This window comes from Rhinatrema bivittatum, chromosome 9 (genome assembly GCF_901001135.1).
Source record: "Rhinatrema bivittatum chromosome 9, aRhiBiv1.1, whole genome shotgun sequence".
In the NCBI taxonomy this organism is placed as follows: domain Eukaryota; kingdom Metazoa; phylum Chordata; class Amphibia; order Gymnophiona; family Rhinatrematidae; genus Rhinatrema; species Rhinatrema bivittatum.
In genome coordinates this window covers 132,092,256-132,107,895 of record NC_042623.1, presented here as the reverse complement: position 1 = coordinate 132,107,895, position 15,640 = coordinate 132,092,256, and the positions used below count along the sequence as shown (strand labels likewise).

Sequence of the window (15,640 nt, the reverse complement as noted above, 5' to 3'; positions counted from 1 at the left end):
TCTGCCTCTTACTGCACAATCCTACCTCCTCCAATCTCTTTCCCACACCTCACACATGATTTCCCCCCCTCTGGCTAACAGGAGGAGTGGAGTGCTTTATCCATGTATGCCTCTTCAGATTAATTCTGGTGATTTGAAGACATGGTGCTGGCAGGTCCCACAAGATGCTGGTGCCTGTGCATTCGCACTACAGTCTGAAGATGGCAATCAGAGGAAGCAGATATGGCATGAAGCACCACTGTCCTGAGAGTTGGAAGGAAGACAAACACACGGGGTGGAAAGAGAAAAGATCATTGGGAGAGGAAAGTGAGAGAGGATCTCGCAGGGAGGTGAGTGGGAGAACTGGGGATTAAAAGGAGGAATGAAAGGGATTAAAAATGGGTGAAGGTGGGGGGAATGGCCTTCAATGGCAGTTCATGATGCTAGACTGCTGGGCTGGTCAGAAACCATTCAGGAAAACCGTAGAGCCCCTGGCACAGAATTGTTAAAATCAAGCACAGTGTCACGTGTCTGTAGCCAAGCAGTTAAGAAAATGTCCTCATATAACAAAATATTAAATAACAGTTCCCATGCCAGTTGTCTTCATGAGAGAGAATAAGAAATTGTCAAAAAGACAAATTTATAATTATTTTGAAATGTATTATTTCCAAAGTGACCAATAAGTAGAGAGAAATTAAGTAGATATTTTGACAACAATATTCTACTGTTCACATTAAGACAATATGTTCCTCCAAGTAACACTGGAATTTATCAGCAAATAATATTCACACACTCTTTATCTTTCATACATATATGCACATTCTCTAGTATCAACTTCTGGTTTATTTACTTTGAATGTACTAAGCATGTACATAGCATCCCATGAAATATAATTCAAACAACAATCATGAATTATCAATAGACAAGTAAAGCTGTATAACCCTATTTTTTGGTATCCTTATATCCCAAATAGACATATATCTAATAATAGACTATTATAATAAAACTGCTTAGTTTGGTACAAAACTTATACTAAGTTTGTATGTGTCAAATGTCTCATGTGACAATGTGTAACAGACTTAGCTTTTATCCTTTCACTGGATGATTGTGAATGAAGCTTGTGACCGCCTCTGGCTAGCGAGGGTTAACTTTATCCCAGGCAGATGAGAAGCTTTAGATGCTTGAGACTAGATGCTGGCTTGTGATGCTGGCTAGCGCAGGCTGGAACTCTGTACTCACATGACTTGGAACTCTGGTACTTAAATTTAATCTGGCACCTCCAACTCTTGAACTCGTGGTCTGATTTTTACCTATTATCTTTACTTAACAAATCAATAAAGGAAAACCTGTCTCCCTATTCCAACTCTTCTTTTCCATTGACTATAATCTTGCTATATGTATGTACTCGGGAATCTTGGTGTAAAAGAATTCTAGCTATTGCAAAAATAAAAATAAATATTTCCCTCATTCTCAGATAACCTAACCTATCTATCTTAGGGGGTCATTTTCCTACTCTTGTTATGGCATTTTCGCATGAGAAAAACACCTTAATGCATGCGAAAAGCACCATAACTATGCTGCGATGCTAATTTTTAAAAGGGGAGGGATTGGGGCAGAGTCAGGGGTGGGATTTTTGTAAAAGTGGGCTGGCTTCATGAAGCCATAATGCATGATATTGCACAGTTTTAATACTGAAAATAACTATGCCTTTTTTGTTGGTGTTAAGCTGTATAATGTTATGTGATATGCCCATAACACAAATTGTGATTTTTTTGCAAATTGTGTTTAGAGCATTTTTAGGCTGGGGATGGGCCTGAGATGGATGGATGGGAGGGAAGGAGAGAGAGTGAGCCTCTAGGGTTGGTACCATAGTAAGCAGCTATTTATGCTACTATAGGAGGTCCACCTAGTAACTCGAGGTGAGGTTTAGGTAGTAGTCTAGGGGCCACTTTGACATGCAGAGTGAGACGTACAAACAGAACAGTACACTCTTGTGAAGATTTGATATCCTTCGGAGTGAGGAAACTCACACAACGCTGAGATTTGTACAATGTTCTCACAATCTAACTTGATGGACACTCTACCTGGATAACATCAAGTTAGGTTGAGAGAACCGTGTACAAATCTCATTGTTGTGTGAGTTTCCTCACTCCAAAGGACATCAAATCTTCACAAGAGTGCACTGTTCTGTTCGTATGTCGCACTCTGAATGTCAAAGTGGCCCCTAACCCCTACACTAATACCTAAACCTCACCTCAAGTTACTAGGTATGCCTCCTATAGTAGAAAAATAGCTAACTACTAGAAGAGTCTTAAGGTCTCTATCTCCAGTGGTTACAGGTAAGAAATGCAATAATTATTGTATTACTGCAAAGTGCAAAAAGTTAACAAACTTTGTGGTAATATCTCTGCAAAGCACTAAGATAACACACATAAATAGGCTATTACCATAAAACATGTCTCTCTTCTTATCACATGTAATATTTTGATGAATCTAGCCCTTAGTGTGTTTTAGTTGATTGTTGATCTTCTTCAGGAATCAATAAAAATATCAGGAATTCAGGAATCCACTCATACACTCCAATAAATTCCTCATACAGTTATTCAGAGATTCAGGTTATTACTATTCCTCTCAGGCAAAATTTAAATTTTCAGTTACAGCTGAGTAAAGGTACTAATTTATCTACATTAGTTTTACCCTTTCCTTCAAATTGGAATATTGGTTTATCTACACCAGCTTTATTTCTCAATGTTATAATTTATCATTTAAAATTTTTTCTAAACCTTTGTGAATTTTTCATAAAATTATTCTAACATTCATACATTCATCTATCACTCATTCACTATCAAGACTGACAAAAGTTTCCACGGGTCAGTCAAATTAAAGTTATTTTAAACTTCCACTCAAACCTCCTGTTGCGCACCCCATCTGCGCTCGGCCCGTGCAAGGGCCTGCTCACTTCGCTAGTTCCTCTGCAGGTCATGGGTCGGCCTCCCCAGCGGCAGCCGCAAGCTCCTTCAGGCCTTGGCGTCCCGCGGCGGCAGTCGCTGGGCCTTCCACTGCTCACCAAGCCTCACGTCGGAGTTCGGTGTCCTCCGTGGTGTTGGCCACACCCCTACATATGTACGAGTGGACCGTCCGGTCTCTTGTAGGCCAGGGGCGGGTCCTAGATCCGCGGCGCACCCTGATTGAACGTAGTACTTAAGAAAGTTCCTGCCTGCACTTCCTTGCCTTGGCAATCGGGTTGGCACTGTATGTGTACTAGTTTGCCTCCACATTCACAGTCTTGTTCCAGTCTTGTTCCAGTGTCCTTCTGTTCCAGCATCTGTCTGTTCCTGTCTCCCCAGGTAGTACCTTCAGACTGACTCTCTGGTACTGACCTCTGCCTGCTTCTTTGACCATTCTGATCGCTGCCTGGATTCTGACCTTTGCCTGCCTTCGTGACCTCGTCTGATCTCTGGAACCTGACCCCTGATTCGTTGACTTCTCTCGGACTGATTCCTGGTATCTGACTCCTGTTTTGGCTGACTTCCCTCGGACTGATCCTCAGAACCTGACCCCGGCTGCCATTGACCATGCCTCCTTGATTCTGGTTCTGTCCCTTGCCTTGTCATCGCCTACGCTGTATTGGTCTTCTCTGATACTCCAGACCTACAGTCTAGGGACCGACCGCGCTCCCTTGCTACTGATGGGCACACCTCTATATTTCCTCTCCGGGAGACCCTACGAGACCCACCTAAGTCTAAGCGGCCCGGGTCCCCAAGGGCTCCACCCGGAGGGACTGCGAGCTTCCAGTGATGAAGCTCCTTCTAGCCTCTGTCTCTTCCTGTGCTCCACCCCCTGGGGACATGTGCTCCCTGGGCCTGACCAGGGAGCCGTCCTACACTGCTCCAGGACAAGGGTCCACCTCCAAGCGCAACAGGTTGCCAAGGCCATGGACTCGGCGGAGTCTCCCACCTCCAGGGCCCTACCGGGTTTGGCCGCAACAGTCCAAGAACATCGCAGAGCATTGGAATCGCTAGCCTCTTCAGTGGAAGAGCTTCGTTCCCAGTTGCAAGATACAGCTCTGGCCAATCCTGTGGGTCTATCAGCCTCTATGCTACCCAAAGCATCCTTGGTGCTCCCTGCACCTCCTCGATACAATGGGGACTCATGCTTCTGCCGTGGATTCCTCAATCAGTGCTTCATGCAATTTGCACTGCAACCCTCTTTGTTCCTGAAGGAAACCACCAAAGTGACCTTCGTCTTTTCCCGCCTAGAGGGGAAGGCTCTTGTATGGGCTTCTCTATTGTGGGAATGCTCCAATCCCGTTCTCTCCAAGTTATCCAAGTTCGTTGCTCTCTTCAAGTAGACCTTCGGAGACCCAAGCCACCAAGCTGTAGTCAGCCACAATCTACTCCATCTCTGTCAAGGGTGGAATTCAGGACCCTGGCTAATGAGCTCAGATGGCAAGAAGATTGTCTACAAGCCATCTTCCTAGAAGGTCTCTCCAGCGCTCTCAAAGACGAACTCTTCGTCTATGAGACTCCCACGTCTCTGGAGGACCTGATTTCCCTCATCAGGAAGATCGACCATCGACTCCGGAAAAGGCACCTAGAAGTAAAGGCCTCTCGCTTTCCTACATCACATCCCATGCGTGTCGAGAGTCCTCCAGCCAAGTCTCCATCAGAACCCGTGGAGGTGAACCGTGGTAGACTGTCTCCGACCGAACGTCTTCGTCGGAGGAAGGAAGGTCTTTGCCTTTACTGTGGCGCCTCTGGACATCTTCGGCAGTCCTGTCCGGTCCATCCGGAAAACTGCAATGCCTGAGCCCAGCGGGGGTCCCAAGCTTGGGCGCTACTGTCACCGGCCCCCAACCACTGCTTCTAGTCTCTCTGGGCATCGAGTCCCACTCCTTCGCCACCACTGCCCTTGTTGATACAGGGGCAAGTGGCAGCTTCATCATGGATGACATTGTCAAGCTTCTGAACATTCCTCTTCAGCCACTAGAGGTGAGCCTTCGTATTGCCTCCATCCAAGGAGAACATCTTCCAGGGCTCATCACCCATCGAACATTGGCTGTTTGTCTTACATTGGGCACTCTCCACGAGGAGGAAATGTTCTTCTATGTGTTATAACGTTCCACACATCCAGTCATCCTGGGGTTGCCCTGGCTCCAGGCCCACGAACCACAATTCGATTGGCATTCCCTGTAATTGGTGGATTGCCTACCCAAAATGCCGAGTTTGAAGACATCTTCTTGAAGCAGAAGGCCGACACGCTACCTCCGCTACGTAAGCTGAATTGCCCTATTAAACTTCTGCTGGGCACGATGCCTCCCAAGGGCAGAACTTATCCATTTCCTATTCCAGAAACCCCAGCCATGTCTGAGTATATTAAAGGGAACTTAGAAAAGGGATTCATTAGACTCTCCGATTCTCCTGCTGGAGCGGGCTTTTTCTTCTTCAAGAAAAAGGACAGTGGATTACGCTCTTGTATTGACTACAGAGGGCTCAACGCCATAACCCGAAAGGACCAGTACCCACTGCCCCTTATCAGTGAGCTGTTTGACCACCTCCAATGGACTCAGATCTTTACCAAGTTGGATCTGAGGGGTGCGTACAATCTGGTACTCATCCAACCTGAAAATATTTGGAAGACCGCATTCAACACGAGGGATGGTCACTATGAATATACCGTGATGCCCTTTGATCTATGTAATGCCCCAGTGGACTTTCAATGCCTTATGAACGAGACCTTTTGTACTCCTTTGTAGTCGTATACCTTGATGACATCTTGATCTTTTCTAAGGACCTTGAATCCCACCAAGATCATGTTAGGATAGTACTTCAACGCCTAAGAGAAAATCATCTTTATTCCAAATTAGAAAAGTGCCTCTTTGAGCGAAACTGTTTACCCTTCCTAGGGTACATCATATCCCATCAAGGATTCTCCATGGATCCAGAGAAAGTCCAGGGCATCCGGGACTGACTCCAGCCAGTTGGCCTACGGGCTTTACAACACTTTCTTGGCTTTACTATTACAGGAGCTTCATTGCCAATTACTCTACCCTAGCTGTTCTGCTCACCGCCATGACCAAGAAAGGGGCTAACACTCGTGTGTAGACTCCCAAAGCACAAGCTGCCTTTCAGATGCTAAAAGAAGCATTCTGTTCTGGTCCCTGTCTTCAGCACCCAGACCCAAGATGCCCATTCATCGTAGAAGTCGACGCCTCTGCGATCGGAGCTCGGGCAGGCTTAAGTCAGTTTTCTCCAAAGGGTAAATTGATACCATGTTCATTCTATTCACACAAGTTCTCTCCTACAGAGCAACACTACACCATCGGTGACCGAGAACTTCTAGCTGTCAAGCTGGTGCTCCAAGAGTGGCGACCCTGGTTGGAAGGGGCGCAACATAAATTTACCATTTTCACCGATCATAAGAATTTTGAGCACCTTAAAGAAGCTCATCTCTTGAACCCCAGACAAGCCCGATGGGCGCTCTTCTTCAAGCGGTTCTTCAAGCGGTTCAATTTCGAACTATGCTATCACCTGGCTTCCAAGAACCTCCGTGCTGATGCACTATCAAGATCCTTCGAACCAGAGGATGTTCCTGATGTTCCCAGGCACATCATAGATCCTGCCTGCATATCCCTTGCCTACTGAGGTGGCACTGGCCCCCCTGAAATGAAAAATAAAGAAATGCCACATACATGGTGATGGCCCTTTCCTTCCCCCCATTAAAGGCCATAAACCCCACTGACACAAGATTGTCCCCCCCTATAGCAGGCTAATAGGATAAAAGGGGGCAAATTAGCTAGGGGGTTAGGGAAGTCCTCTCCTTTATTGGGGCAAATTGGGAATGAACTGGGGAAACAAGTAATTGCATTGGCACAAGTATCCACTAAAATCCCTCCCCCCACTTAGGCAATCGAGGCAGCATTTACACGTGTCAATATAAAGTCGTGCGCGTATGTACCTGCATATAGATGATTTTATAACAGGCACACGTATACGTGCATATATGCGTATATGTTATGAACTGAAAACTTGGCTATTCAGCCAAGCATTTCCATGATTTCTAAAAAGCTGCTTCAACGAATCTCTTTTACATCCACCCCGCTCTAATTATATAACCCCTCCATCCCCCCTCCCTTTATTCTTCTCTCCCCCCTGGATTCCGAGTTTCGCCCACCCATCCCGACCCCCTCACCCCTACTCAACCCATTCCCATTCCTCCCTGATCGCTTCGAATTACCAATGCAGAAGTAAATTATCTTAGACTTCTGTTAACAAATTCCTGTAAGACATCAGTACAATTAGGAACTAGGAATATTCCATAATACCATATTTTAGACATTGTCTTTTTTAGGCTATTTATTTCTTCTTTAAACGCTATTTAGAAAAGCTCAATCTAAAACATTAAGATTTAGACATATAAGACTTTGTTGTGCCAAGTATATTTTGCTCTTATGTTTAAATGTTATTCAAAAAAGTTATACAATATGTTACTCAAAAAAGTTCTTTGTTATATGTAATTGCCCACAAGCAAGCTTATTCAACTGTTCTCTGTAAACCGATTTGATTTACATATAATGTAAGAAGATCGGTATATAAAAACCATAAATAAATAAATAAATAAATAAATATGTTATAAAATCACTGCGTCCATGTGCGTGAGCCAGCAAACATATGCAAATCTTATCACGTAACTCGTTGTTTCCCTTTCCAGATTATTTATGGATAAATAAAAAAGCCTTGGTTCTAGCACAGACCCCCGGGCTACTCCACTGGTTACCTTCTTCCATTGAAAAAAACATTTATTTCTACTCACAGGTTTCTCTCTTTTAACCAGGTTGCAATCCACAATAGAACATTGCTTGCTATCCCATGATTTTTTAATTTTCTCAGGAATCTCTCATGAGGGATTTTATCAAACGCCTTCTGAAAATCCAGATACACTATATCCACCGGCTCACCATTATCCACAAGTTTATTAATCCTTCAAAAAATATAGCAGATTGTTGAGGCAAGATTTCCCTTGGATAAATATGTTTTCTGTCTGCCTATTCAATAATTTTGTTTTGTACAATAGTTTCTTTCACGTTTCCTAGCACTGATGTCATGTTTAATGGTCTATAGTTTCCCGGATTATTTCTGGAGCCCTTTATAAAGACTGGCATTACATTAGCTACCCTCTAATCTTCAGGTACAATAAATTGTTTTAATGATACGTTACAAGTTACTATTAATAGTTCTGCAAATTCATTTTTGAGTTCTTTCAGAATTCTGGGGTTTATATTGTCTGTTCCAGGTAATTGATACCCTTTTAGTTTTGCCAGTTTGCCCTATTATGTACATCTTCTAGCTTCACCATGATTTGTTTCAGTTCCTCTGAATCATCACCATTTAAGTTTTGTTTCTGGCATGGATATCTACCCAGTGAACACCGAAGCAAAGAATTCATTTAGTCTTTCCCGTATGGCCTTGTCCTCCATGGTGGCCCTTTTACCCCTTCCTTCTATCTTTTTTTTAATGTGTGGAATACATCTGGTGTGAGCTTCTAAGATGGTATTTTATGCCTAATGCAAACTCTTAACATTCACAGCTGCATCTTTTACTTGTTTTCTAACCTTTTTCCTTATTTTATCATAGACCCCATTTTGAAAATGTAATACTAGAGCAATAGTTTTTCTGAATGTCCTCCCTCCAGTTATTAAGTTAAATTGCGTGGCCCCACTGTCGATACCTCTTGCACCAAATCCTGCATTTCACTGAGAATTGAATCTAAAATAGTTGCCCCTCTCATTGGTTCCTGGATCATCTGCTGCAAGAAACAGTCATTTATTTCATCTAGAAACTAAAAACTTTATATGCCTAACATGTTCTGATATGACATTTACCTAGTCAATAACAGGGTAATTGAAATCTCCAATCATTATTGTGTTGCTAAATTTGTTAGCTTCCTTTATTTATGTTCATATTTTATTGTTAACATTTCGTTGTTAACATTTCATTGTCTAAATCTCCTCCCACTATACTTTTTCCTAATACACATGGAATAGATCAGCTGAAAACCATGGAGGGGTGTGATGCTTATGTTTTTTGTCAGGAAGCTAGTCTATTATATGCCATAATTGTCAGCAGCTATTACTACTGATTATTGGGAATTTAATATAATTTATAAAATGTATAACTACTTGGAAAGAAAGTACTGAAAAATTATACATGACAATTAGCATCAAATGGGCTATGTTAACAGTTGTGTGTTAGATGATAGACCTTTTTTTACATAGGAAAAGAATAAAAATGGTCCTTTAATAATAAATAAATATTTATTGCATTCACCTTTACCAAGGTGTGCCTACCCTTCCACAAGATGGACCTTGGCTCCAGTATAAGGTATTTAGAGTTAATTTTTCAGATAACCCACATAGCTGCAAACCCTTTGGTAGATATACTGCTGAAAATTGACCTTATAGTGTTGTAATATTCCATTATAGGTTACTTCTGAACTGTTACATGCTTAGCAATCATAGTTAACTCTTCAGGTTAAATGAAATTGTAACAGTATTGATAGAGCAAGCTACTAACACGTACTCTGTCTCTCTGGTTTCCTTGACAGATAGTAATGAAGTCCCATCACAGGTTGATTGATGTTAAGAGCAATGCAGAAGAGGACTCTGAGACAGTGGTGCAGGTGGTATATGGCTACTGAAATGGAACATCACAGCAAACACAGAGCTTACCACTGGAGCAGTTTTCAAAGTTGGACCTTCCACAAAGAGAAATGAAGACATCTTAACAGAAAAAGACTGGACATATCTAAAGAGGATGTTTAAAAGGGTATGGTGGGGTAGGAGAGTCAATAAATAGGCATTAAAAAAACAACAAAATAATCCCAAGCATTTGCTTAAAAAACTAGTCAGTGATTTATTAAAAATCAGGAAATGGGCATACAAAGATTTATTAAACATCTTGTATGCCCATCTCCTATCTTTTAATAATCGTTGACTACTTTTAAGCAAGTGCTTGGATTTTGTTTTATATTGACTCTGTTATGGGACTCCTTGGAGTGGTGTCCTTACTGTTGGCATGGCAAAGCCTTTAATTTCCGGTCGCTTCCTGGCATTTCTTGTGCAAATATGGAAACAGCCGGTTCATTGCTATGGAATATGTTGCATTTTGTGCATTTCTGATGGAAGCTCAGCTTCAACTGCAGGTTTCAGCGTGGCATATTCTTATGTTATTCCTCTACAGTAAGATGGAAACGTTCATACATGTTCTCGCGTTTGTTGGCCGTGCCAGGGACATGGATTATTTCTAACATCCCCATGTATATGTTATAAAATAGTCTGACCGGGCATACATGTGCCCGCAATTTGAAGTGGACATGCACCTGTGCGCTCAAATGCCGCTTCTGTTGCATAAGTGGGGGGAGTTTAAAAGCCACATGCGCCGATGCCATTGGTCATTTTCCTAATTCGTTCCCAGTTCTCCCAATTAAGGGATAGGAATTCAAAATCCCCCTACTTTAATAGCCTCCCTCCCCTCCTTTAGCCCCTACCTTTAACACCCCGCTGATCTGCCTATATTTTTTTGTTTTACTACTTACACGCCTTCCATAGTAGAAGTAAAATTAAGCAGCAGGGAACCCCAGCGTGCACCAGTGTGCATAAATATTTTACGCACAAATTTCAAGTTAAAATCCAGGAACACCCACGCCCTGCCCAGACCACACCCACGCCCTGCCCCTTTCTTGAACTTTTCATTGGTGCGCACAGGGCAAGTACGCGTGTATCCAGCCGGCTTTTAAAATTCGCTTGGCATGCACCAGCCCGCCATTCGCACTTCCCCTAATTTAGGCACTCGTCGGGTTTTTAAAATTCACCTTTTAGAGTGCTGTCTGAGTCATTGGAGATCCTGTGTTGATTCTGCAGTTGCCGTGTTACTGACACCAGCAGTTTTTTAGTGGAGGCATTTTTATCATTATGGGGCGGATTTTAAAAGGCCCGCGCACACTCGGCGCGCCTATTTTGCATAGGCCGCTGGCGCGCTTAAAGCCCTGGGACGCGCGTAAGTCCCGGGGCTTTCGAAAAGGGGAGGGAGGGGGCGTGTCCAGGGGCATTCCTGAAATGATGCGGCGTTTCGGGGGCGTGCCGCGGCGTTTCAGGGGCGGGCCCGGGGGCGTGGCGCCGGCCCGGGGGCATGGTCGAGGCCTCCGGACCAGCCCCCGGGACCAGAGGATGGAGCGGGGCTGCCGGCCGACGCGCGCAAAGTTACGCCTGCTTTCCACAGGCGTAACTTTGCCGACAAAGGTAGGGGGGGTTTAGATAGGGCCGGGGGGTGGGTTAGGTAGGGGAAGGGAGGGGAAGGTGGGGGGAGGGCGAAGAAAAGTTCCCTCCGAGGCCGCTCCGAAATCGGAGCGGCCTCGGAAGGAACAGGCAGGCCGCGCTGGGCTCGGCGCGTGCAGGTTGCACAAATGTGCACCCCCTTGTGCGCGCCGACCCCGGATTTTATAAGATACACACAGCTACGCGCGTATCTTATAAAATCCAGCGTACTTTTGTTCGCGCCTGCTGCGCGAACAAAAGTACACGCTCGCGTATTTTTTAAAAATCTGCCCCTATGGTTTTTTTGTCTCTCTGAGTTTGTAGTATTACATTTGTCAGCTGTCTTTCAGCCTCCTGATACTGGTAGTTTTCACTGGCAGCTACAGCTACGGTGCAGTTGGTCTGAAGGAAATACCTGGAAGCTTTAGGGAAATGTTTTAAAAGATTAGTCAGGACCTAAGTATGTAAAATAAGGCATTATCCTTGCAGATTGGCTTAATGTGCTTAAAATTACACAATTACATGCATAAGTTTATAACTTGCATAAAAAAGAGGCAACCCATGGGACATGCTATGAATTTAAATACACAAATTACATTTTTAAAAAGCAGGCATACAACTGGCATAACAATAGCGCATGTAACTTACACCATTGTTTTAAAATGGGTAAAGTTTCAAAATTGGGTGTTTGAAAATTAGGTTGTTTTGTATGTGCTTAAAAGTATGCACATCACTTTGCAGTTAGGCACTGCTGAAAATGTAGTAGCCAGTTAAATCTACTTTGGGACAGAGTGTCATATTATTTAAAATTAATTTTCAGTAAATGAACATGAAAAGGGTAATCTATAATTCCGATGATGAGAACTATATGGTCAATTAAGAACATAAAAAGTGGCATGCTGGTTGAGACCAATGGTCCATCAAGGCTAGCATCCTCTCTCTGATAATGGCTGGCCCAGGTCACTTTGAAGCACACAGCAGATCCTAATAGGGAAGTCCATTCCATGTTGCTTATTTCCACAAGTAAAAGATAGTGAAATCCAAGTCTAGATAGCTAATAACTATTTGTAAAAATGTTCTCTGGATATTTATTCAAAACTTTTTCCTGCTATATTATTTGCCTTGATCCCATCCTCTGGCAACAAATTCCAGTGCTTAATAATGCAAATATTTTCTTATTTGTTTTAAATCTGTTACCAGTTAGTTTTATGAAGTGTCATCTAGTCCTAGTATTATTTGATTGGGTAAATAATTGTTTCGTATTAATTTGTGTTACGGGACCGAGCTGTGCCCCGGTCCCTCCTCCTACCTCGGGGCCGGTCTGGCCTGCATGGACTCCTCTTTGGCCCGGTAGGCCTGACCAGCATCCTGCCGTGGCTCTCCCTGTGCGAGGGAGACGCCACCGACCCAACGTGCTTGGCCCCGCCCCCTAGGTGCGCCCACGCCCGGGGGCTGGAGCCTTAAAGGGGCCAGCGTGGGAAATACGAAGAGGATGCCCCGGATGACGTCAGACACTGCAGGGTATTTAAACCCTGCAGCTTGACTAGGACGGGGCCTTGCAACGAGGTTCACTCTTCTGAGGATCTAGTTGTGTTTCCTGCTTCCCGGTTCCTGACTACTTGCGACGTCTGACTTCTGGCTTCTGACCCGGCTTTGTCCACTGACCTTGACTCAAGCTTCCGTCCCTAGTTTTGGCTTCGGACTTCTGACTTCTGGTTTCTGACCCAGGCTTCGTTATTCAACTCCGACTTCAGCTTCCTCTTCGTTCACAGGTATCCAGTTCTTATTGGCCTGGAGGATTCTTCTAAGTCCCAGCGGCTCGGGCTCTCAGGGGCTCCTCCCAGGAGAGCCGCGGGCTTCCGAGGGTGAAGACTCTTCTAGCCTCCTGGGCCCTGCCGTCCTCATCTTCCATCTCTTCGGCTGCTTCCTGGATCCTTGGTCGCATAGGGTCCCACCTAAGAGGTCCTGGTCCCTATGGGCTCCTCCTGGGGGGACCTTGGACTTCCAGTGATGAAGCCCTCTTCGGAGTCTCTCTTCAGCGCCGCCTCCCGGCTGCAACACTCACTGTGGGTCTCCACAGCGCAACACCTGCAGTCGCAACCAGCCCAAGGGTCCACGATCCTAATAATTTGTTCCATATCATTCATGATTTTGTAAACTTCTATCATATCCCATGATATTCCATCAGACAGGAGCCCCCTAGGAGTCAGCATTTTCGATGCTGTTATTTAATATCTATTTAGCGCTGATCTGTAAGTTGTTGGCTGGCTTGTCTGAGGGCTTTCTTCTGTATGCTGATGACATTCACTTCTACATTCCTGTCAATCATGGCTTGAGGTAACTGAAATCATCTATCTCTGTTTAACTTCTATAAAACAGTGGCTATCCCTTAATAAATTACCTTTAAATCTTGCCAAGACAGAGATAGTTGTGATTCAGAACAGAGAAACAATCTCGATAGCACCCAAAATTAGGATTGGAGATGTCAAAATTAAAGTTTTTTCCCATGCCAGAAGCTTCAGGGTTAACACTTGAGTCAAGATTATCTATGAGCCCAAAGATTAAATCCATGCTGAAGGCCGGCTTCTATAAATTGCAATTATTAAATACTTGTTACACCCCGATGATTTTTGGACAATTGTCCAGGCTTTGATTTTCCAAAACATTGACTAAAACAATGCTACTTATGTTGGCCTACCATCTACTACTATCAGAGCCCTTCAGTTACAACAGAATTCTGTGGTGTGATTAATCTCTGGTTGTAGTGTCAGACATCACATCATGCCAATTTTATTTTATCTTCACTGGTTATCTGTACAATAGATAATTACATTCAAAGCTGTCATTCTGGGTCATAAACGTCTAGCCCTGGATTCCTTGCCATGTTAGAGCTGTGCGGTCCTCACAGAGGGAATTGCTAAATGTCCCAGTGGCTTGGGCTCTCACAGGCTCCTCCCGGGGGAGCCACAGGCTACTGAGGGTGAAGACTCTTCTTGCCTCCTGGGCCTGCCGTCCTCATCTTCCATCTCTTCAGCCGCTTCCTGGATCCTTGGTTGCATAGAGTCCCGCCTAAGAGGTCCTGGTCCCTACAGGCTCCTCCTGGGGGGACCTCAGACTTCCAGTGATGAAGCCCTCTTCGGAGTCTCTCTTCAGCGCTGCCTCCCGGCTGCGACGCTCACTGTGGGTCTCCACAGTGCAACACCTGCAGTCGCAACCGGCCCAAGGGTCCACGATCCTAACAATTTGTTCCATATCAGCTTGTTGCTGTTCCGACTCTTTGGAACACTTTGCCTCAGGAACTACATCAGTTAGACCACCATAAGACATTGAAAAAGATGGTGAAGACTTTCTTCTTTAAGCAGGCATTCTTATAGATCAATGATCCCTGTACTTTGAACATGCAATTGACCTGCAGGTTATAAGAGCTTCTATGTATGTTATTTCCTTGTTTGCTTTTATATGTTTTATTTTGTGTACACTGCCTAGGGCCTTGGCTAAGGTGACATATAAATAACTAAATAAATCCTATCTCAGTCATCACTTCTCTAAGCTAAAAAGCCCAAAATGACTCCAAGATCCTTTTCCTCAGAGTTAACTCCGCTGTGACGGAGGATTGCATGCCAGCAGGCTGCCGGCGCACGCAACAGGTAAAATAAAGGTCGGGGGGTTTAGGATAGGGCTAGGGGGTGGGAGGGTTAGGGTAATGGGAAGGGAGGTTAGGTTAGGGGGTTAGGAAGTTCCCTCAGAGGCCTCTCCGAAATCAGGCGTCCATGTGAACGCGCCGAGTAGCACGTGCACATGGACGCACGTGTGCAAATTTTTAAAATCTACCCCTAAATTCTTAACGTCTTGTTTTTTCCTAGCATCTATATTGCAATGCTTTAGCTATTTTACTTTGGTTCTCGCCTTTAGCGTGGACAGCAATCTAAATAAAGCTGTCCTGCACACTCTCTATTCTGTGCTGCTGTAGCCTCACTAAAAAAAAAAAAAAAATTGACTAGAAACTCTAAAAAAAAAAAAAAGAATGACCACACCTTGAACCCTTCTCTCAACCTCTCTGCAGTACCACATATGTATATAAGTTCCTGAGTCTCTGCATCCTCTTCATCACAATAGACTTGCATTACTAAATTTAAAGAAATATACTAGGTACTGATATGTATGGTACATCAGCTTATAACTTTTTTTTAAACTTTTGTTACAATATGAGGAAGGCAATGTGGGATTCCTTCCTAGTTTCAACAACACTATGTAGGTATGTTTCTGCTTTTGCTGCACCAATCTCAAAAACAACTTACCTGCACGATTCCTGTATTTATATAACTGACTTTTGTATATTAAAATAGAATC

The 15,640-nt window shown here is 44.0% G+C and overlaps 1 protein-coding gene across 2 annotated transcripts in view; it reads left to right on the top strand.

Annotated features, from left to right (window-relative positions):
- Window positions 1-11,014, top strand: part of IL20RB (interleukin 20 receptor subunit beta) — an 88,288-nt gene extending 77,274 nt beyond the window's left edge. For both annotated transcript variants that reach the window (XM_029617153.1, XM_029617154.1), the window contains exon 7: window positions 9,583-11,014. In XM_029617153.1, the coding sequence (XP_029473013.1) occupies window positions 9,583-9,675 (93 nt within the window). In that variant the 3' untranslated portion in view covers window positions 9,676-11,014. The remainder of the gene's footprint in view (window positions 1-9,582) is intronic.
- The last annotated feature ends 4,626 nt before the right edge of the window (window positions 11,015-15,640 follow it).